General features: G+C 41.0%; 2 protein-coding genes and 1 long non-coding RNA gene across 5 annotated transcripts in view; 2 read left to right on the top strand and 1 right to left on the bottom strand.

Annotated features, from left to right (window-relative positions):
* The window catches only part of palmdb (palmdelphin b), a 142,024-nt gene that overhangs the window by 36,198 nt on the left and 82,801 nt on the right, over window positions 1-23,025 (top strand). For all 3 annotated transcript variants that reach the window (XM_030398288.1, XM_030398289.1, XM_030398294.1), the window contains exon 4: window positions 907-1,037. In XM_030398288.1, coding sequence (XP_030254148.1) covers window positions 907-1,037 — 131 coding nt within the window. The remainder of the gene's footprint in view (window positions 1-906; window positions 1,038-23,025) is intronic.
* LOC115570050 (fibrous sheath CABYR-binding protein-like) lies at window positions 6,072-8,846 on the top strand. Its single transcript, XM_030398301.1, has one exon. It carries the CDS (start codon window positions 7,044-7,046, stop codon window positions 7,695-7,697), a length of 654 nt encoding a protein of 217 aa, XP_030254161.1. The 5' UTR covers window positions 6,072-7,043; the 3' UTR covers window positions 7,698-8,846.
* LOC115570057 (uncharacterized) lies at window positions 11,020-11,689 on the bottom strand. The gene is made up of 3 exons (XR_003981693.1): window positions 11,593-11,689; window positions 11,393-11,484; window positions 11,020-11,289 (listed from the first exon to the last, which is right to left on the bottom strand). It is a non-coding gene; the product is annotated as an uncharacterized LOC115570057 (long non-coding RNA).

Below are 23,025 nucleotides of genomic sequence, written 5' to 3'. Positions count from 1 at the left end.
AACCAACAGAATAGAGCTCCATTTATGTTTTTAAGGTGACCTCTAGAGAAATTCTATCCATGTCTGTGGATGTCTGACATGTTCTTTTTAAATCATACACATTATGATGTAGGGTAGATGTAGGGTATTTGTGTGTGTGTGTGTGTGTGTGTGTGTGTGTGTGTGTGTGTGTGTGTGTGTGTGTGTGTGTGTGTGTGTGTGTGTGTGTGCGTGTGTGTGCGCGCGCGCATGTGTCTGTGTGTGGGTTTGTGTGTGTGTGTGAATAAGAGGGAGAGTGTGTGCTTGCAGTCCAATTGAAGTGACTCCATACTCTTTATTATAGATACATATAACTATAATATGAGTATCAAAGCACTTGTGACAAAGTGTTCTGTCCTTTACAGCTTTAAGTTAGATTGATGTACATTTTTAAAGGCTAGGGTTAAAGGAACATTTTCAGTTATTTATAGCCCCTGATAGAGATTGCAGCCTTCCTACAGCTGCAGTTCGAACCTCTGCCAATTAAAGGGTAGAACTGGAAAGGTAAGAAGTCTGAGTTTAGAGAAATGTCATTAAAACACGCTGAAAGAAGAACTAAGGGAGATGTATCACCATTTATATGGTGACACATGATTAAAGTTTTTAACCTTTATAAATTAATATGATCATTCAAACTGTGGAACTCTGCCCTTACAGTGTACTGAAGTGTTATTCTTAATGAAGGATAGAAATTTGAGTAATCTGGGGAGAGGTGGGGAATGATGTAGTCAGGAATTGTGCAGAGTTTTTGGAAACAGATTGGCATTGAGGCTGAGGGGTAACAGGAAAGACATAACATAAACATGACTCAAAATACATGTATAGAACTCTAAACACTGTTGAAAGCTGAAACTGTGGTTCCTGTATGTTGGGGTGTTTTTTTGACAGAAGAAATCCCTGAGGGAGCAGTGGCTAATGGATGGTCTGAGTCAGCAGTCAGAGGAGGAACAGGAGGCCTTAAGGCTTCAGGCTCATGACGAACAGCAGCAGAGTGATCAGCTGCAGAGCAACATTGTCAGGTAACCTGAAAGTACCTTGAAGCTGCAATAAATCCTAAAGTACATCCCACACTGGACACAACAGGCTGACAACAGAGAGCTGACAGAACTACAGAAGCACGAGGGTGAAAGTATAGTTCATGTGCATTGAAGCATGTAAAGACAAAGTGTGAGAGAGTGATACTAGTCAACCCAGTGGAGAAAATAGGTTGCTGCAAAAGCAATTAATAACATACTTTGAAGACACTCAGGTTTAACTCAGATGTGAAGAATGAAGTATATAAACAGAATGCTCCTCTGCCACACACTGCATTATAATGGATTTTCTAAAATTCCCTTTGGAGAGGGTGCATCGTACTTCCTCCAGTGTTCCAATCAAACGTGGAAAATCTACCATTTGTGCAGAGATGGTGACTTCAGGTCAATTTTCTTTATCTCTTTCTTCTTTAGCTTCATTGTCCATCTTTACTTGGTTTATTCACGATTGTATTTCTCTTAGAATTCCTTTTTTTGTGCAACTGTCTAGGGGTGGGAATCACTTGGCACCTGATGATTCGATTCGATTCCGATTCAGAGGTCAACGTTTCGATTCTAAACCGATTCTTGATGCATCTTGATGCAGCAATCTTTTTATTTATTATTTCCATGCATGATTTAAAAAAAATAATAATAATTAAATCTGAGTTTGCTAATCACTTCCTACTTTTTTCTCACTGTGTGACTACTTGGTACTTTCAAAGCAAAGAATTTATAATGATCCATACTTCATTTACTTCCAATATATTTAATTATTAAAACAAATGAAAGAAATGTGGCCAGTCAACTGGAAGGTTACATTTGCTAGCAAACATCCAGCTTTGCAAAGAACCAAAAGGAAAAGAAAAGTGTTCCTGTAGCAGCATACAGGTAGTACATTAATACAGCTGCAGCTGGTCTACGGTCGATACAGGTGTTTGTATCACAGGTTGATCTGGACATCTCACACATTGCCAAAGCAGACTGACCTCACGCTGCATTCGGGCTGGATTTCAACATACTGTGCGGGCTGAATGACAGTGTACAATTTCACATCGACTTGGATTCAGCTTAATAACGATGTATGCGGCTGGGAACGGTGGCTTTAAGTAACCATTTGCACGCAGTGCGGGATGACAGAAATACCTGATAGTTACAGCTGTCACAAGTTAACCTGGACGCTGTGCACTCAAAGCCACAGCTAACAGCCAACAGCCAACAGCTAACAGCGGTCTCCACGCTGTTCTCAAAGCCACTCGGCATGAACAAATGCCTCAGACTGTTCCATCCATGAGTTGTTTGTGTGTACAGACATTCACGACACATCCCATGTTTTTTGTTGTGTGCACGCCGTCGACTGTCCAGGCACTGCACTTTCGCACTTCCGAGTTCCGCCTCTTGCATTCTGTCAACATTACATTGTCAATTAACGTGTAAATCAATTTTTGACCTTTGTGAATCGATTCGGAATCTTCCACGTCCGAATCGCGATTCATCTAAGAATCGATTATTTTTCCCACCCCTACAACTGTCGTTCATTTATAGTTAATGCCAGTTCTTTTACAATCAGAAGCTTTATTATATTGGCTGGAGCACAAGGTTTATTAGATGCATGTATTTGTGTTTGTTTTGTGGGAATTGCTCTCTACGCAGATATTAATATAGGATGTGACTACTTCCATACATCTGTCTATATTTTGGACATTCAGATACCTCCCACTCTGTACAATCAAAGCAACTTTGTGCAGTAAATAGGATTCCATTGTTGTTTTCTGTCTGAAAGGCCTACATCTTGTCAAATACAGCAGCTAGGTCAGTGGCCCTTAATCTTCAAACTAAGAGGCTCTACCCACCCCTTTAGGAATAATAACTAACATTCAACACCTGGTTATAATTTCAAACTCCCACTTTGTCCCAGTTTAACACAATACTGTTGTATGAAAAGAAATAAGAAAATGCTGCAGCAATACACCATATGAGAAAAAGAATGTGTTCTTAGAAAATTCAAGTATGTAAGCCTATTCTACTACTAACCCTACCCCCAAATAAAAGTATGAACCTGAAAATTAGCATGACATTACCTCTGTTACCTCTAGCTTTGCCTGGTGAGCTCTCTTTGTCATCAAAGTGTGGAACTTTACCAGTATCCCATATATAACCCGTAATGACCAAATGGTATCATATAACAGGAGTTCCATGCTTCGATCACTGATGACAATTCTATGTACTGATGAAAAATCTTGTAAATTGAACCCGAATTCAACTTTCATTGTTGTCAGGTATTGTGAAGCTTGAATAAACAGTCACTAACATAGACATAATCTAATTTACAGAGCATACACATTCAGAGCACATACAGTATATCAGATATATATTTAGGTTACTCATCTGCTTAGAATTACTCCCCAGACTCTACCTGCTCTCTGAAGGGGAGAAAATGGTCTTCTAATATGTGTTGATGAGCATGATTAGACTAAACTTACCCTGTTTGGCCATCCCTTTAGTGCTGCTTCTGGGAGTTCTGTCTGCTGAGCTGGACCAGGGTCTGTCTCTGTCCGACTCGAGTCACACAGGCAATCTGTGGACAAAAACCCTACCTCAAACAACCCATAATCACACAGGATGGACTCTGAACCTTGACCCCTCTGTGACTGACAGTAAAATACTACCTACAGTCTCAGACAAAAATCGGAAGATAAACCACAGAAAGATTTTTAAAATCCTATTTTTTTCGTGACAGGTTTTAAAAACATATGAACAGAGTAAAATATAACTAAATAAGCAATTCAAATAAACAAAAATTGCATAACCATGGACAAAAGCCTCTATAAAACCTCAATCTTTTACATTTTTACATTAAAATTTTTGTTTGAAATCAAAGCACACCTTGAGACAATCACTGTCCACAACACCTGCCCAGCCCCAGGAAGAAAGCCAGGATAGGTTTGGACCTAAAGCTTTCTCACTACCCAGCCTACTCCTGGCTGTCCAGTTACAGAATAATAAAATGGATGCTAACTCCTAAAATGGAAGTCAGAGACTGTTGTGCCCACATCTTGACAGAGACCTGGCTCCATCCCACAGCTAGTGAAAGTATTAACACTGTGTCCAAAAGGATAATGTCAGGCAGTAAAGCATTCAACTTTCACTAAATTTTTATTTGTTAATTGATTTATTTTTTTTTACTTTATCGCTGAAACATGTAGCAGAATTTCAATACTACTGCACTTGCTTTATGGGCACCACCTCCGAAGAGGTAAATTTAAATCAAATCAATAATTTCTCAAGTTATCAGTAAAACATCCTAAGTGTGAATTCTTGATAAAATAGATCTCCGTTCTGTACCCAGAACAATGACTGGGTCAAAATAAATCTGTTTATTAACTTAATATCAATACGGTCCCTGTACGACCGGAGCAGGAGCTTGGTTCGCATTGCCGGCAGTAAGTCAGACCTGCTCCCAGTGCATGTTGGACTCCGGCAGGGCTGCCCTTTGTCACCGGTTCTGTTCATTATTTTTATGGACAGAATTTCTAGGCGCAGCCACGGGCCGGAGGGGATCTGGTTCGGGAGCCACTGGATCTCATCTCTGCTTTTCGCGGATGATGTGGTCTTGTTGGCTCCTTCGAGCCAGGACCTCCAGCATGTCCTGGGGCGGTTTGCAGCCGAGTGTGAAGCGGCTGGGATGAGAATCAGCACCTCCAAATCCGAGGCCATGGTTCTCGACCGGAAAAAGGTGGCTTGCTCCCTCCAGGTGGGAGGAGAGTTCCTGCCTCAAGTGGAGGAGTTTAAGTATCTTGGGGTCTTGTTCACGAGTGAGGGAAGGATGGAGCGTGAGATTTACAGGCGGATCGGTGCAGCGGCCGCAGTAATGCGGTCGTTGTATCGGTCTGTCGTGGTAAAGAGAGAGCTGAGCCGAAAGGCGAAGCTCTCGATTTACCAGTCAATCTACGTTCCGACCCTCACCTATGGCCATGAACTTTGGGTCATGACCGAAAGAATAAGATCCCAGATACAAGCGGCCGAAATGAGTTTCCTCCGCAGGGTGGCAGGGCGCTCCCTTAGAGATAGAGTGAAGAGCTCTGTCACCCGGGAGGAGCTCGGAGTAGAGCCACTGCTCCTCCACATCGAGAGGAGCCAGCTGAGGTGGCTCGGGCATCTGTTTCGGATGCCCACAGGACGCCTCCCTCGGGAGGTGTTCCTGGCATGTCCCGCCGGGAGGAGACCCTGGGGAAGACCCAGGACACGCTGGTGTGACTATATCACTCAGCTGGCCTGGGAACGCCTTGGGATCCTCCCGGAAGAGCTGGAGGCAGTGTCCGGGGAGAGGGAAGTCTGGGCGTCCCTGCTCAGGCAGCTGCCCCCGTGACCCGGCCCCGGATAAGCGGACGATAATGGATGGATGGATGGAACTTAATATCAACACAAATGAGTAAATGAAATGGTTACCAGACATGAATATTAACCGTATAAGAGCAGTCAAAATTATGATAATGAATTGAATGGCGAAAAGGGGAATGGTGAAGGAAATAATCTGTCCACTATGGATTCTAATAACTAATACTGAAGGAAAATAAGTTATAATAACAATAGATAATTGAACATAAATAATATAAATAATTATTATTATATTATTTTGACATCAACCAAGTCATGAGCCGCTATGAGGGTGGATTAGCCAGTCCGGAGCTGAGAACTTGGTCATAACCAAAGCACTGGATGCGATGGATGGAACCCCCTCACGGTGAACTCTGGGTGTTCTGGTCCCAGAAACGCTAGCTGTGTCCCAATAGAGCTCAACAGTGACCGCCCACTTTTTTAACGGCTGCGGTTCCGGAAGTGAATTTGCCATTCATTTACTCCATTGACGTTTCATAAAATCCTTATATGAAGAGTTTTAGGCCTGGAACCAAGCCAATCAGCTAGGAGATGAATCGTGACCATAAAACATTTAATTTGGCGCAAAAACTTTTTTGGAAAACTGAGAAAAAAGCAAAGGTACAAGACTGTGTACATATTTGTCTTAAGAGTAAAGGAGCTACTCATCCCATAAACCATCGCGAATGTAACAGCGACATCTCTGATTGGTGGAGCTCGCTGTTACCATAGAAATGTTTACCGAACCCGCGGGTGAACCCTTTCAACACTCTTCTGCTCATCCCTTCCAACGACTTCCAACCCAACGATAGTTTAGTGCGCTTCTTCTTTAGCTTAACCTTTGTCATTATTATAGTGTTTATATTGTTAATAATAGTGTTGTAATATATTGTAGTTGTTTGTGTGTGTATATATAGTGTTTCATATAACTGTTAGTGTATAGTATAGTATAACGTTAGTTTAGTGCATAGTTTTTCATCGACATGGTACAGTGTTCCTGACTGCAGTCAGCGCCATCAATGCCGGTTCCACCGTTTCCCCACCAGTGTGTCGGCGAGGAAGCATTGGATCAGATATATAAGGTAACAACGTTAGCGTTATTCATTTTTAATAAATGTGAATTCTTGATCCAGTTACATTTACGTAGTTAACGTTATGCTAATTTTACATGAGTTAGTCACAGCTGCATAGGATAAGCAGCTAGCTAGGTACGTTAGCTAGTACCGTTATTTCGTAATTTAATTAACGTTAAGTTACAGTATATTTATTGTCCTATTCGTGTTATTAAGGTTGCCATAAAAACATTTGCCAGTTACATATTCATTAAACATTATTTATTCTTAGCCCTTATACTACCCAAATTACTATAAGCACTGATAACAATTAGTCATATTTTTCATCATGGACATTTCATCTATAGCTCTAACAACTCGCTAACTTTCCACAAGTCTGCTGTTATCAACATTAACTTGGTAGCTAGATAAGTAATTTGCTATACTATATAATTGTATTTATAAAAATATATGTTAACTATATCATGCCTACCCCCTGTATATAACACCAGATGTAAAATTATTATTTTCTTCTATCAGACCACCTGTGGATGGGAGTCTGCCAGTGGAGGAGAGTCTGCTCATGGAGGGCAGTCTGCCAGTGGAGGAGAGTCTGTTCGTGGTGGGCAGTCCGCCAGTGGAGGAGAGTCTGTTCGTGGTGGGCAGTCCGCCAGTGGAGGAGAGTCTGTTCGTGGTGGGCAGTCCGCCAGTGGAGGAGAGTCTGCTCGTGGAGGGCAGTCTGCCCGTGGAGGAGAGTCCACCAGTGGAGGAGAGTCTGTTCATGGTGGGCAGTCCACCAGTGGAGGAGAGTCTGTTCATGGTGGGCAGTCCGCCAGTGGAGGAGAGTCTGCTCGTGGAGGGTAGTCTGCCCGTGGAGGAGAGTCCGCCAGTGGAGGAGAGTCTGTTCGTGGTGGGCAGTCCGCCAGTGGAGGAGAGTCTGCTCGTGGAGGGCAGTCTGCCCATGGAGGAGAGTCCGCCAGTGGAGGAGAGTCTGTTCGTGGAGGGCAGTCTGCCCATGGAGGAGAGTCTGCCCGTGGAGGGCAGTCTGCCTGCGGAGGAGAGTGTGCCGACACCCAAATGTCAACGATTCAGGTACTCTGCATCAACACGTGATGAGAAGGTCCCTAGAATGGAAACTGGCCTCCCAGACAGAAGCATCTTCAACATCTTCGTTGGTTATACAAGGAGATTTAAAGAGTCCATTGTTTATTATGCTGGCTGGAAGGTAGAAAAATAGACTCTCAGGAAGCTCCGTCATAACTACACCAACTTGCATCTGGCTCAGCTCTTCCAGTGTAGCTCCACTTGTGTGACAAATGTTGTACTTACATTCATCTATGTTCTCCATGAGTTGTGGTTCAAGGACATCATGACCGCTGTGCCAAATCGGGAGAAAAACCTTTCAAGCTTACCCTCTTCGTTCCAGATGTATTGCAACTGCAGGATGATCATAGATTGAGCTGTAGAAAAAATAAAAATTGAACAATGTAGAAAAGCCTCAAGGAGGAACAAAGGTGAACTGATCTCAGATATGATTAACTATTATAAACTATTTACAAACAATGGTTTAGTCCATTCACAGTCCTACACAAGCTGTGGAAGCATGTGATCCCTGTAGAACGGCTCCAAGATCCCCAAATTAGGCTGCCATAAGTCATCACGGGAGATGGGTATGATAACACACTGCTTGGGTGTCCAGATGGTGAAGTAGCAGGTGGTCTTCCCAGAGAGGTGAAGCTGCCCCTGCACTTGGTGCCAGTAGTGGTGATCTTCCTTCAGGCGGTAGGCGCCACCTTCCTCCAGATAAAGGTAGAAGGACTTCTCCTGCACAGCTTCCTCGACAGTATGGTCCCTCCACTGGAATGGGCACTTCACCTCAATGATGTCTGTGTCACCCACCAGACCATCAGGGGAGGCACCCAGGATCCCAGAGTCAGCCAGCCACAAACCAGACCCTCTGACCTTCATGCCTGTGGCTTCTTCCTGCTCATTGGCTATACCCCACTGTACAGCCTGTACTCCATGCAGGTCCTGATTCACACACAGCTTGGAAATGAGGGAAGGGGTGACACGCTTTGCCATCAGCACACTTCCAAAGTTGCTAGCTGATAGCCGACCTTTCCTTAGAGCGTGCCAGAGGTGGTTGTCCTTCTGCCCCACTGTTGCTGTCTGGATGGCCATTAGCTGCTCCACTGACATCTTCATAGCTGCAATGATGCCATCATTACCCAGGTTTTGTGGGTGGCTATGATGTAGTCAGAGGAGAAGTGGAGCAGAGGTTCCTGCGGGATTTCAGGCTCAGGAGTGAGCAGCCAGGAAATCCCAGTGAAACGGCCCTGGAATTGACTGAGCAGCCACTTGCAGTCATCCGGGGTTACTGCAAGCAGCAGAGTGGCTGCACTTGTACATCCCACGGGGAAAATCACAGGAGGTTGAGTTGATGACTCCAGAGTCACTGGTGCACACCTGTAAAGAGGAAGAGAAAGGCTTTTTAAAAAATCCCACTCACAGCTACTTCAACACAATGAGTAGCATTTGATGTGATTTGACTTACAAAAGAATACAATAATTAATACATAATCAATAAAATGTGCATACCCACAGTTACCTCTTGATAGAAAGGGCAATAAAGTGTATGTAGTGTGAACATGAATATTGAGAAGGGGGCATACTGTTCTTCCTAATTACTTCTCTTATTGTTTATATTATAAAAGCATACTATACTAGTTTTTATATTAAGTGTACTTTTCTTATTATTTTTCTCTCCCTTTTCTAACTTTCCATAAGTTTTTGTTATCAGCATTAACTTGGTAGCTAGACATGTAATTTGCCATACTATATAATTGTATTTTTTTCTTTTATTCACAGCTGCATGATAACAACATGATTAGTACGACTCATGTAGTTTCATGTAGACTCATGTTAGCTACTTTAGCTAACAAGACAGCCTGCAAAACTCACCACAACCCTGTACCTCTTGTCTTTCATATTGGCCCTGACAGAACCCACAAGCTGGCCTTCACAAACACTACACTCCAGTACAAGCCCTGACTTGTAGTGATTTTCACCCCTTTCAACACTTTTCTTCTCATCTCTAAAAAAACGCAGTAATTCAGAAAATGAAATCATGGTAGCTCTGTGGTAAATGATAGTAGAGTTCAGTGGTAGCTAGCGAACATGAAATTTGCGGGTTTGGTTAACATTTCCATGGTAACAGCGAGCTCCACCAATCAGAGACGTCGCTGTTACTCTATGGGATTGTGGGTAGTGTAGTACTTTTCCATGACATCGCGAATAAAACGTGTTTTTCTTAAAACAAGATTGATATCATACGGACTTGTGGCTTCTACAGGATCATATACCACCGTTTCACAATCTGATAGCTCCTGGTAACTCTACTTTGGGTGGTTACGACATTATGGCCAATAATCAAAATCTCTATGCAGAATATGAATGGCATTTTCACTTCTGGAACCTCACTGTTCAGCTCTATTCAGGGGCAGCATCCTTCAAGGACCCAACCTTCGCTGCCCGCAAAGGATGGGTCCTTCGGAGAGACCAGCAGGCCGCGTCAGCCGTTGTTAAATGGGACGGTCTAGCCTTCGGAGCATTTCCTGGTTCGGTCATCAGATGTTCCCGTCCTTACCCGTACGTCACGATTTATGCAGCCCAGGTCTGTGAAAGTGACAAGAAGAGTAAAGTTTGACTGTCAAATATGTTTGAGCTACTGGAATTCCTGATTTTCTTATTAAGCCTCCTCCATGTGGAGGAAGAGGAGAACCAGCTGGTTAATCTCAGGTATGACCGTGGAGAGGTAAATCTGTTATTGAACCCACAGTAACGTTTTCATTATTATCATTATTAGCTAGCTAACAGTTTGGGGTAATTAACATACCGATACATTACGTTAATGCTGGCATATAAACTGTTGATCGCCACATATGGTTTTATTTGGATTTTAAAGGCTTTATTCCTATTTAAAGTGTTTGGTAGATAGGTTCGTTTGTTGTAATGATTTATTATAATTATAATTGTGTTATGAAATGACCTCTTTCTCAAGAAATTCTTAATGACATTGCAGCCGTTGATCGAGTCAGAACTGCCAACCCAGTTGATGTCCTACTGACACCAGGGTCTTTATTGTGGCATCATATCCAGCCCAGCAGCACTGCCAGGGAGTCCTGCTCAGCCTGTTACTGTACATCATCTGAAACTCTTTTAATATTGTTTTTAATAATTATTGTTTTTGTTAATAGTTAATAATACTCTGCATATAGTTATTTATGCTGTAATTTTGTAAATAGTTGTAAATGTTAAGACCTTCATTATAAAAGAAAACATTCAATCCCTTGTTGTCCCTGAAAAGTAGCACCTGATGCTGTTTGCTGTTATAAATTGTACTTAAGCTGTAAATACAGAATGAAATGGATACCGTGTAACAATAGAACAATATTTTATTTCATGAATTATATCAAATGAACACTTACGAACAAATAATTCAAAAAGAACTCATACATACACAACTAAATACCAACAGAAATAATGTAATGATTGTCCTCTGGAGCAGAGAAGAGCCACTCCATCCGCTCAGCAGCCTCATGTCATCCTTCATCTTCCCTCCTCCTCTTCCTCCTTGGTCTTGGCTGGCTCTCCTCCTCATCATTGTCGTCATCTTCCTCCTCCTGGTCACTTGGCCCTGGTGTGTCCTCAGGGATGGAGGCAGTGGAAGGCCTCTGTCCTAAGACCTCATCCATGCGGACAAACCAGGACCCAGTAGCAGCGCTGGGCCTCCCCCTGACCCTCTCTCCTGTCCCTGGATATTAGCAATCCTAAGGCTGTGGAAATCAATCACGTCAGCAATTTTCAGCAAATTATGTATTAACTTGCATGGGTAAAACAAAGATAATTTAGTTTCCACATCATCATTCAGACCTGCAGCTACTTTGTACTTGTTCTTTAAATGGTCCCACTTGTTTCTGGCCTGCTGGGCTCGACCTTCTCCTGCAGGCCCATTGTTTCCAGAACTGTTCTGAACACAGAGAGAAGCAAAAGGAAAAGTAAACACAAGTCCACATTAACACAGAGATGCGAAGATTTTCAAAAAGTGACATCAGGATTTATTATTGCCTTACTTCCATCCAGCCGCGGCGGAATGTTTTGCCCTGTGAACAAATGTTGGTTCTGACCTCGGACAGTGATGAAGTTCTCTGTTTGCTCCCTAAAAAAAACACAATGAAATGTAAAAGATGTTTTGTGTTACATCAACAGACAAAAGGGTTCTAATCCAGCAAAAAAATATATGATCATCATAAGGATAATCATAAACTTAGCTGTTATTACAAACGTTTAACTAAACTTTATGGGGATCACAGCCTGATCTAAATCTGTTCATCTTGGTCCATTTATGTGTATGAAGTAAAACGAGTCTAGAACATCTCCACAGTCACAATAAGATATAAGATATGTCAACCTCTGAACGCGTCCCTTGACATTTAACACATCGCGTTTGATGATCAAATGAGAAAAAACGAGTATAGACCCAATACTTATATTTAAATGCAAGATTTGCGCCACTTGAGGTCGCCATTATTTCTTTCTTTCTTCTCTTTGGGCACGCAATGAATCTTGGGCAATTTATAGCCTAAAGGATAGTAGCCGTGTGTCCTCCAGGAAGAGGGAAAAGCAGGCAGCATTTGTGGGAAGTGTTGATTTGGGACAGCCTTTGCGCGTTGTTGTGACGTTATTGCATTTCAAATGCGCACTCCGAAGGATGCTGCCCCTGAATTGGGACACAGCCGAAGTGTGGTTCAATTTAAGTGCTCTGCCAAGTCTCTTCATGGCGGTGGAGGTCCGACAGCAGATGTCTCACTGGAAGCAGCCCATTAATTGTAGTATAGACAGACTGTCAATTTTGATCTGAGCTGGTTGATGGGAAAATATTACTTCAGTTCTATTGTTCTACTTCTTCATTCGAGAAAATACGCAAGGTTATATAAAACTAATAGCAAAGTTATAAACTCAGTTGGCGTCGAAACTTGGTTGTCAAATTAAAATAGAAACTGGAAAGCCCGCGGCTGAAGAAGCAAAGAAAGAGTTGTTTACTGTTGGTTTTATGAAAAGAGGAGACATGCGTGGCTACGGTTGGTCAACCAATGATGAGTCTCCTCCTTCAGCAGTCTACTCATTTCATTGTTTGAGACGGTAACATGTTGAGTGAACAACTCAGACTCAAAGTCCGATTTGCTTGAGTCAGAGCTGGTGCAGATAGAATTTTTTTTGTGATCAGTTTTTAAATTTCATTTTATTTCATTACATCTCCATTCATCCAGACCCATTACCCGCACCCTTATCTCGGGGGGTGACATTGGTTATGGGCGGTTACAAGAAATGATAAATAAACAAAACAAAACAAAACACACAACATCAGCAGTACATAGACACATTCATGAGGTTTTTTTTGTTTGTTTATATATTTTCTTTTCTTTTTCCTCCTTCTCTCCTCTCCCTCCTCCCTCCCCTCCCTAACTGATGATTACAGTTACAGGATGTTAGTGGAATATTACTCCACACTCTCTGCCTGTTGATACTGAGCCCAAAATCTTTAGTATCTATATTCCAGACAAGAACATTGCCTGTGGGTCCAGATAGTCTTCCTTGTAACTCATTATATATTCGAGACACAAAACCTTTTTTAACTTTTGAAGTGTTCAGGAGATGCATTAGGGGATGAATTGATAGGGTTTGATTCCATTGGACACCGTATGTACGCATTGCAGTGCGCAACTGTAGATAGAAAAAGAAAGAGGTGCCAGGCAAATTATAGATTTGTCTAAGTTCATGAAATGACCTAAGACAATCTTCATTATACATATCCGACAAACTATGAACTCAGGGGGAGAAAATGATTGGTTTACAACCTATAAGTAATAAATCATTTCTAAAAATCTAAGTGCCATTTAACTGATTTGGCTATGTTATTCCAAACTAGAATTGAGTTTGCAATAATTGATCCAAATTTGTTCTGACAGAATTTTGTGGAGAAGCCCGAGAATAGAACATCTTTAAGCGTATATGGGGATACAGTGTGATTCTCTATGTTCACCCAAGGTATGTCTGCATTTTTGTCAAACCACCTTGATACAGATCTCAGCACAAAGGATAGAAAATACATTTCAAAATTAGGTACTGAGAGCCCTCCGGAGGACCTACTCTTCTGAAGCATAGACCCACTAATTCTTGGGTGCTGATTTTGCCATATGAATTTAAATGTCAGCCCCTGTATCTTCTCCCAAAATCCAGCTGGTGGGGGTAAATGTAGCATATTTGCATAGAAATTAACCTTGGGAAGTATATAGGACTTAACCACTGATATACGTGTAGAGAGGGGAATTGATAATGCAGACCATCTATTTAATTCATCAGATATTGATTTCTTTAGACACTTATAATTTTTAGAGACTATTTTTCCAAGAGAAGGATATACACTGGTGTGTCAATTGTCCTTTTGGCCTTAGTAATACTACCAGAGTATAAACTACCATTAGCTTGTATTGTTAAAAACTGTTTCTCCTTGGGAGTGGGAAAACCTCTCCTGTCTGGATCGCATCATAAATGATAACAGAGAGCCCATTTGTTTGAATGTACTAAAATGGTTGTAGAAAGCAATCCAGCTGAGGTAGGCTTTCTACAAAGTATTTACTAATGAAAAAAATATATTAATCAGCAGTGAAGATGTAAGGGCTGGTTTTGAATTAAGAGCAGTGGACATGGACAATAAATAATTTCCCAGTCTGGGATCATTAAAGTAATTCTGTCTATCTATGGTATTTTTCAACCACTCAACCTGACCGGCCACAGGAGGGAAGAGTGTTATGGAAGCAAATTTGTACCATAATTCAAATTAAAATGCATTTACAGAAATGCTTTTTCATTTTCAGAATGTAGCTGCATTTTTTGACTCATAAATAAAATTAGTAATAAATCATCCAAAATGCGTTTTCATTTTCTTCTTCAAGACTGCTCATTTTGTAACTTAATTCAAATGATAAAGAAAAGGACATTTAAGATTTAATATTCAAAAGATGGCCAAGCAAATAGGTACCAAAATTCAATTCGAAATGTCAAATTTGAAAATTAAAATGCATCAGCAGAAATGCTTTTTCATTTCAAAGTCAGAGCTGCATTTTTTGACTCATAAATAAAATTAGTAATAAATCATCCAAATTGCATTTTCATTTTCTTCTTCAAAACTGCTCATTTTGTTACACAAAGACAAAGAAAACTGCTTTTCGTTTTGAAGCCCTCCCCCCGCAAAAAAGGTCCAAAATTCAATTTGAATTCGCAATCCCAAGCGGCGCAGGAGAGTGACGTCAGCGGCCGCTCTTCTTCAGTGTTGCCAACTGTCTCGCTGGACTTAGCGACTTTTCAGACCCTCTAAGCGACATTATTTCGAAAAAGCGACTAGCGACAAATTTAGCGACTTATTCAGATCATCGGGGGAAAGGCGAGAAATAGATTCTGTTGTAATTCACATGCTGCTCAGAGTCATCGCAGTCCACGGCTCCTCTGCAGCAGCGCCGAGGTCTCTCCTGTCCCCTCCCGCGCGGCTGCGCAGGCGACAGGCCGGTGTGTGGGGGCTGGCTGGGGCAGGCAGGAGCGTGGATCTGATATCGGATAGCTGCCGTTTACTCTGTTTTGATCTGTTAATGTTAGGTGTCTTTAGCAAAGGTGAGACCCAGAAGCGGACAGGAGGCTGTAGCTGGATGCATGGAGTGTTTATTGTAACACGGACAAAGTCAGATCAGGAGGGGGTGTGCACGGGGAAGCCACGCTCCGGGGCGCCGGAGAGCTGGCAGTCCTGTCGGCACTCGGAGGAGCGCCGGGCGGGTGGAGCTGGAGCGGATTGAGTGGATTGAGCAGTGCTGCTCAGTTTGTCTTTGGAAAAAAAAAAAAAAAAAAAAAAGCAGAAGAGAAGACAATAGGCTACCTATGTATTTTTGATTCAATAAAAACTACATGAAATTGATTGTGTATCCATCTCTTATAGCCATAGACGGATTATCATGACCACGGGCCTACACACGCAAACTGTGGGCACGCAAAGGCTGTTACATTATTACATTGAATGTAATAATGTCCGCAAACGTAATAAACCTCAAACACCTACTAATACTACTGACCGTGCGTGCAAAATCCAGCTGCTGACCCTCCGCTCCGCTGTCACACAACGGATCCCCCGTCCGCGCTCCCTCTCTCTCTTATAATTGTTTGCCCGAAAAATAATTTCCATGAAGAAAACATCGCCTGACATTTAAATTTAAATTCCCATTGACAATACAAATCTCAAGAAATCTGGATGTATTGCTCATTTGTAAACACAACACTTATCAGTCTATAGGCAAGAATCTAAAGGTTTATTAATTCAATTCATTTCAAATTCGCTTTATTGCCATGAATGCCACAACAACAATATTGCTCCAAGTACCAAGAACCACGAAAAGAATAACTAGCACAGTACCATTATACTTGCTGTGTGTGTGTTTATGTGAAATAATAATAATAATAATAATAACTTTGAACATTATCACAATTAAGTTATCAATCTGCGATGTAAAGAAATGCAAACATTACAGACTTCTAACCATTTTTCTAAAAGTGTTTGTATTTTAATTGAGAAAAGTTTTTATATAAATTACACAAAAGGAAAGGAAAATATGATTTGTTTTACCTATTTCAGCCATAAGCGGTCATATTGACTGCACATCATTTCGCGGGATATCATTCATTGTCTCTCTTGTCTCTAACTTTGTTGGCGGTCTCCAGCTGTGCGACTGTAACACAACTTTAAAAAGGACTAACACTAATAGCCTAATTGATTCTTATTTCTTCCACTTACAGAACTGTTTACGACTCGAAACAATGTTATTAGGCTATATATGATGTTTCTAAACAGTCAAATGACGCGGCTTCAAATGCATCAAATTCCCACATCCAATTACGCAGGCAGCTGTCCAGGGTGCTGAACCAGGTGACAGACAAAGTAAGCTGCACTCTACGTTCTGATGTTTGCTGGGCAGATCTGTCCTCCTTGGTTTCTCATCCACTCTGTTGTGGGAGATCTCCCACAGAGCAAAAGAAATACACATGTTTTCTCTCTCGGCTGAACTCTGGCTTGAGCCCACTTCACCCAGGCGCGAGCCTGCAGCCCCCGCTCCTGCTGACAACAGACCGGGAGAGAAAACAGACATTCCTTTGCTCAGAACCCATATCAGGCTGTGTCTGAATATGCTCGAAGATCGGTATAACGCATTGGAGCAATTTTCATACAACTTCGGATATTTAGCATGATAAAGTAATTTCAATTCAACATAGCCATTTGTCCAGCTGAAGCATAATGAGCGTTGTCTCATTAATATGAAGTAGGCTTGTTTTGCGGTTAATCAGCCACATAGACTTTTCGGAATAGCGGGGTCTTTGAAAAAAAGGGAAACCCCGCCATTACGATGAATTGAAGTCTATGTTCGGAACAGCGGCGTTTCGGAAAGGCGGGGCTCCAGGCTATAAAGCGGCCGGTGATTTTGTGACCCGCTGCAGGTGCGTGGGTGTGGGAGAGAGAGAGACATTAGCTTATAGCAGACAACTGTACGAGTCCCTCCGATCCGAGTCCGAAGCAAGTAGCAAGTCATTTGGTGCAAGTCTCAAGTTTTTCTGTTGTGGGCAAGTCAAGTCAAGTCGAGTCACAAGGTTATGTCAAGTCGAGTCGAGTCACAAGGTTGTCAAGTCAAGTCACAGTAGCCCATATCAACGTTCGCGACAGTGGTGAGTGAAATTGTTTGTCTTATTAGCAACAATGTTCAAAACACCATCGACCGACATATCACCAACACACACACACATGCACGCGCACACACTTCGAATAGTGTTAGCTTGGTTTCACTTACTTGGCTTCATGCGCTGTCTTTAAGTGGCGGATAAAGTTTGACGTCGTTCGCTCTTTGTCGTTGATTTTAGCGTCGCATATCTTGCATTGAGCGTTCCTCCTTTTTCCATCGGAGTGGAAGTTTTTATATGCGAACTGCAGCAGAACTGGCTACATCAGGGTCGGGGGCAGTCGCCATTATTAGCTAGCTAGCTAGAAACAACCGCACTGTGCGTGCATACTGATCAGAGTGTTTGGCTGCTTGCGTGCTTGTGCTCTCGCTTCACATGCCTGTCTCCAATCAATCAATCAATAAAAGTGTGAACCTATAGCGTGGCGTTCATGACTGCTCTGGTGAGTGGCATAATGTTGACGCTCACGACCGCCCTGCCGGTCATTTCAGAATGATATCCCATGGAAAAAAAAACATAGCCTGAAAGAACAACATGCTACAAGTCGTCCGAGTCAGCTTGTCTCAAGTCGAGTCGAGTCTGAAGTCATGTCTTCCGAGTCAAGTCGAGTCTCAAGTTTTTACCCTTAAGTCCGAGTCCAGTTGCAAGTCGTCAAATTTGAGTCTCTATGACTCGAGTCCAATTGTCTGGCTTATAGCACTTTGTAGAAGAAGCTTTATAAAGTTCACTCCATTGACTTGTATTAGTTCACGGGGCTGAGCTGCCACATCCAATATGGGGGCGACGTCGACGTACGGTCCAGCGCTGATACCTTCAGTTTATTACCGGGAATACTGACTGTAAAGTACCGTGTGTGTTTCATGGGTCTGACTGCGAGTCTGCAGTCTGACCCACCGTCACTGCCAGCAGCTCTTCAGAGCGGCTTCATTACGATCACCGTAAATGATAAGAGAATTTCGCACTGGAAAAAAAATGTGGGGCTGATTTAACCAAGCAAACGCGAACCATGGCTGGCTTGACCGCAGTACAGAACTGGACATGGTGGTGATTTCCCCGCTGTTTATGAAAACATGTATCACAGTCTATGCTACTAACACAGCCTTCACACTCTCCTCTTGCCCCTTTTCTTGCTCCAGTGTCGAATAAGCACACCGCCACCCCGTAGCGTAGCACGGTTGGTCAGACTGGGGGCTGAAGAAGAAGAGAGGCCGCTGACGTCACTCTCCTGCGCTGCTTGGGATGCGAATTTAAATTGAATTTTGGACCTTTTTTTGCGGGGGGAGGGCTTCAAAACGAAAAAGCAGATTTCTTTGTCTTTGTGTAACAAAATGAGCAGTTTTGAAGAAGAAAAATGAAAATGCAATCTGGATAATTTATTACTAATTTTATTTATGAGTCAAAAAATGCAGCTCTGACTTTGAAATGAAAAAGCATTTCTGCTAATGCATTTTAATTTTCAAATTTGACATTTCGAATTGAATTTTGGTACCTATTTGCTTGGCCATCTTTTGAATATTAAATCTTAAATGTCCTTTTCTTTATCATTTGAATTAAGGTACAAAATGAGCAGTCTTGAAGAAGAAAATGAAAATGCAATTTGGATGATTTATTACTAATTTTATTTATGAGTCAAAAAATGCAGCTACATTCTGAAAACGAAAAAGCATTTCTGTAAATGCATTTTAATTTGAATTATGGTACAAATTTGCTTCCATAGAGTGTTGGGTTAGGGTGTCCTCGCATTCTTAAAAAGTCTTTAAAAGTCTTAAATTCGTATATCTAAAATTAAGGCCTTAAAAAGTCTTAAATACGTCCATATTTTGCACATGGGTCTTAAATTACATTTAGTCAGGTCTTAAATATCGTCGCTGTTGGGCAGAATCCTTGCATCTCCATAGCCATTGTTTTTCAGGAAATTTAAAAAACAGCATATTTTTTGAGTTAGTAAACATTCTATCGTTAAAGTTCTTATTTACGGAAGCCCTAAACGGCCATTCATTCATACATTTTATTTCCTCCGTTTTCCCGTGATGACGATTTAATTTCCTCCGTTTCCCCGAGATAACGAGATAATTTTCTCGAGATCTCGAGATAACGAAACTTTTTTTCTCGTGATAACAAGATAATTTGATTTGTTTTCCCGAGATAACAGGATAATTTTTGTCGAGATCTCGAGATAACCAAACTTTGTTTTCCCGAGATAACGATATAAAAAGGTGTGTGTGTATGTGCGTGTGTGTGTGTGAATGAGTCAGTCAGTTAGTGTAACGACTGTTAATGACCTTTAATGTGATAATTGTTAATAAGAACATCTTGTTTTCATTTAGTTAACTGATATTCTTTGAAACCAGGTTATTATTTGATTTATTATTTTTGACACTAAATGCGGAACTTTTATTTTGAAAGCGTGTCGCTGTGAACCGAGAACATCTGTGTTCCTGTGAATCGTGTGTGTGCGTGTTTGAGATGTGACTGCATGATTTTTGCTGAACGTGATGAAATGATTTACTGTGCACCTGGCTGATAAAGGGTACAAGCTCTTACGGTGTGTCCGAAGGTGTGTTATCTCAGGAAAACAAAGTTTTGTTATCACGAGATCTCGAGAAAATTATCCCGTTATCTCGGGAAATCTGAGAAAATTAACTCGTTATCTGGGTAAAACAAAGTTTCGTTATCACGAGATCTCGAGAAAATTATCCCGTTATCTCGGGAAAACGGAGGAAATTAACTTGTTATCACGGGAAAACGGAGGAAATAAAATATATGAATGCATGGCCGTTTAGGGCTTCCGTACGTATTATACCTTATATTGCTATCATATACTGTTGTGTATCAACATTAACACAACATCTCCCCCAAATCATGTTTAATCGGATATACGAGGTTTATGACTTGGGCGCAGGGAGATAGGAGGTAATGCTATCATTGATAAGAATGGTATGGACACAGACGTCGCTGCTGCCAGCGGTGTTCATCAAAGTCTGCGGTCGCGTTGGGCCTTTTGACAAGAGAGTGGGCTTCAAGAACTAATCAAAGCTAATGATTGTGGTTACATACATCTTCCTAAACGCTGTTTTAAAGGTTTAAGAACTATGAGTGATGCAATACCACAATAAAATGATACGCTGACTAGGCTGTCTAATAGGTGGAAATTAATCTGCATGCAAACTAAGTCGGCGGTCGCGTTGGGCCTTTTGACAACAGAAAAGGCTTTATTGGTTAACCAAAGCTAACAACTGCGGTTACATACATCTTCCTTACTGCTATTTTAAATGTTTAAGAGCTATGAGTAATGCAATACAAAAAACAATGAGCTGACCAGCCTGTTTAATAGGCGGAAATTAATCTGCACGTAAACTTACCTCCGTGGCTCACGGGCTTCCTTCTGCCCCACGCATTACAGCTATCAATTTTTAACAAAACAGACCTACTCAAATGCATCTTACCTAACTATTTTCACTCACTATTGTCTGAAAAACAGAGTTATCCAAAGTAGACAGTAGATGGCCCATAAATAAAAAATATTTTACATGCGCATTGCCAAGAGAGGCATAGTCTAGAAGTAGGCCTAACAGCTGAACTTTGAGACAGTAAAACAATAATAAATACAATTTAATGGCGGTCCCCAAAACATTAAATTCAAGTATTATATTAGATACATTTTAAAACTTAAATGAACATGTATAATAATAATAATAGTAATAATAAGACTACTAATAGTAACAGCAGATATTTAAAATGCATCAATAACTGATATAACTGATCATAGTTTAACAATAATAATAGTAATAATAGGCCTACTAATAGTAACAGCAGATATTTAAAATACATCAATAACTGACAACTGATATAACTGATCATAGTTTAACAATTATAATAGTAATAATAAGCCGACTAATATTAACAGCAGATATTTAAAATACATCAATAACTGACAACTGATAACTGATATAACTGATCATAGTTTAACACAGATTAAATCATTATCATCCTACATTAAGCTAGTGAAGCAAATTGTGAAAATCCTTTGGGATGACTTCCTTCAGGTCTTGGAGGTGTTTGAATTTCAGCTCTTTGATCTTCAGGCGGTCTGAATGGAGTGGGGTGACTGTGTGGCTGTCTGAGGTTGTGTTTCGGAGTTGGTGACTCGGACGTGCATTGCTGTGTGTCTGTCCTTCCATGTCTGATTGTGTGTGTCCCTCCTTTGCCCAGTTAAGGGCAGACCACTCGCCTATGCCTAGGGTAGACAAAAACATACCTTTGCAGACACGTCTTCTCTGCCCGCTGACCCGTAAAAAAAGGAATTTGATCTTCGGGAATTTTCAGCCCCCCTTCTCCCGTGCTACTGTATAGTAGGGGTGTGAATGTTTACAACTTTTTCTACACGTGTAAATGTATGGAGGACTAAACCTGACATAAGTATACATAAATGAATAAATGCATAAATAAATAAATAAATACATAAATAAATAAATAAATAAATGCTGAAATAAATGAATGAATGAATAAATGCTGAAATAAATAAATAAATGTATGAATAAATAAATGCTGAAATAAACGAATAAATAAATAAATGCTGAAATAAATAAATAAATGTATAAATAAATAAATGCGTAAATAAATAAATAAATGCATACATAAATGAATACATAAATAAATGCATAAATAAATGCATAAATAAATAAATAAAAGTATAAATAAAAGAATTAATGCTTTTTATTTATTTCTACATTTCTGTTCACCTACATGTATTTATTTCTGTATTTCTGTGTCCTTATGTTAATGAAGTAGGAGGTCCTAACCTCAGTCAAGAGCATGATTGGTTACAGGAGTGTGCTCGATGAGGGTCTACTACTTCTGCCTTACTAGCGGCGGTGATTCCTGTACACTGTACAGAAATGTTGCTGGCTATCAGCAAGCCCACTCAGCTAACTGTTAGCTGCAGTTGTTGACGTTTGGTCATGTAGCTCTGGTTTAGTAATGAATTTTACTGGTGTTCATTTTAACTTGCGAGGGTCCCAGGTGTGCTGGTGGTGTGGTTTGAGAATCCCGTCTGGAGAGGGGTCCTCAGCCATGTCCGCTAACCAGGAAAAACATTCTGCTCATCGCTCTTAGTCATGTATATGTGTATTCATTTTGACGTGGCTTGAACACATCTATCCACACGGAGATGCCGGGGCTGCGACCTGCAAACCACTGCTAGACGAGCGCTACAGAGCATAAATCATCCAAAAGTTGGTTAGCGGACATGGCTGAGGACCCCTCTCCAGACAGGATTCTCAAACCACACCACCAGCACATCTGGGACCCTCGCAAGTTAAAATGAACGCCAGTTAACCTGTCACACCGGTCGAGGCCATTAAGCTAACTGGAGCTGGTTTACAACGTTACAGAGAGCAAGGCTTGGGATCAGGAATCGTTTGCTTTTGTCTGGCTCTCCGATTTGACCAATCATGCTCTTGACTGAGGTTAGGACCTCCTACCTCCTCATTAACATATGGACACAGAAATATAGAAATAAATAAATGTAAGTGAACAGAAATGTAGAAATAAATAAAAAGCATTAATTCTTTTATTTAAACTTTTATTTATTTATACATTTATTTAGGCATTTATTTATTTATTCATTTATTTATGCATTTATTTATTTATACATTTATTTATTTATTTATTTATTTATTTATTCCTGTATTTATTTATATATTTATTCATGCATTTATTTATTCATTCATTTA

The sequence above is a fragment of the Sparus aurata genome, chromosome 19 (genome assembly GCF_900880675.1).
Source record: "Sparus aurata chromosome 19, fSpaAur1.1, whole genome shotgun sequence".
Classification (NCBI taxonomy): Eukaryota; Metazoa; Chordata; class Actinopteri; order Spariformes; family Sparidae; genus Sparus; species Sparus aurata.
Note: the sequence above shows the minus strand (reverse complement) of the source record. Positions and strands in the feature narration are given on the sequence as shown.

Coding starts and splice junctions, on each gene's coding strand:
- LOC115570050 (XM_030398301.1), top strand. CDS start 7,044: ATGGAGGGCAGTCTGCCAGTGGAGGAGAGTCTGTTCGTGGTGGGCAGT.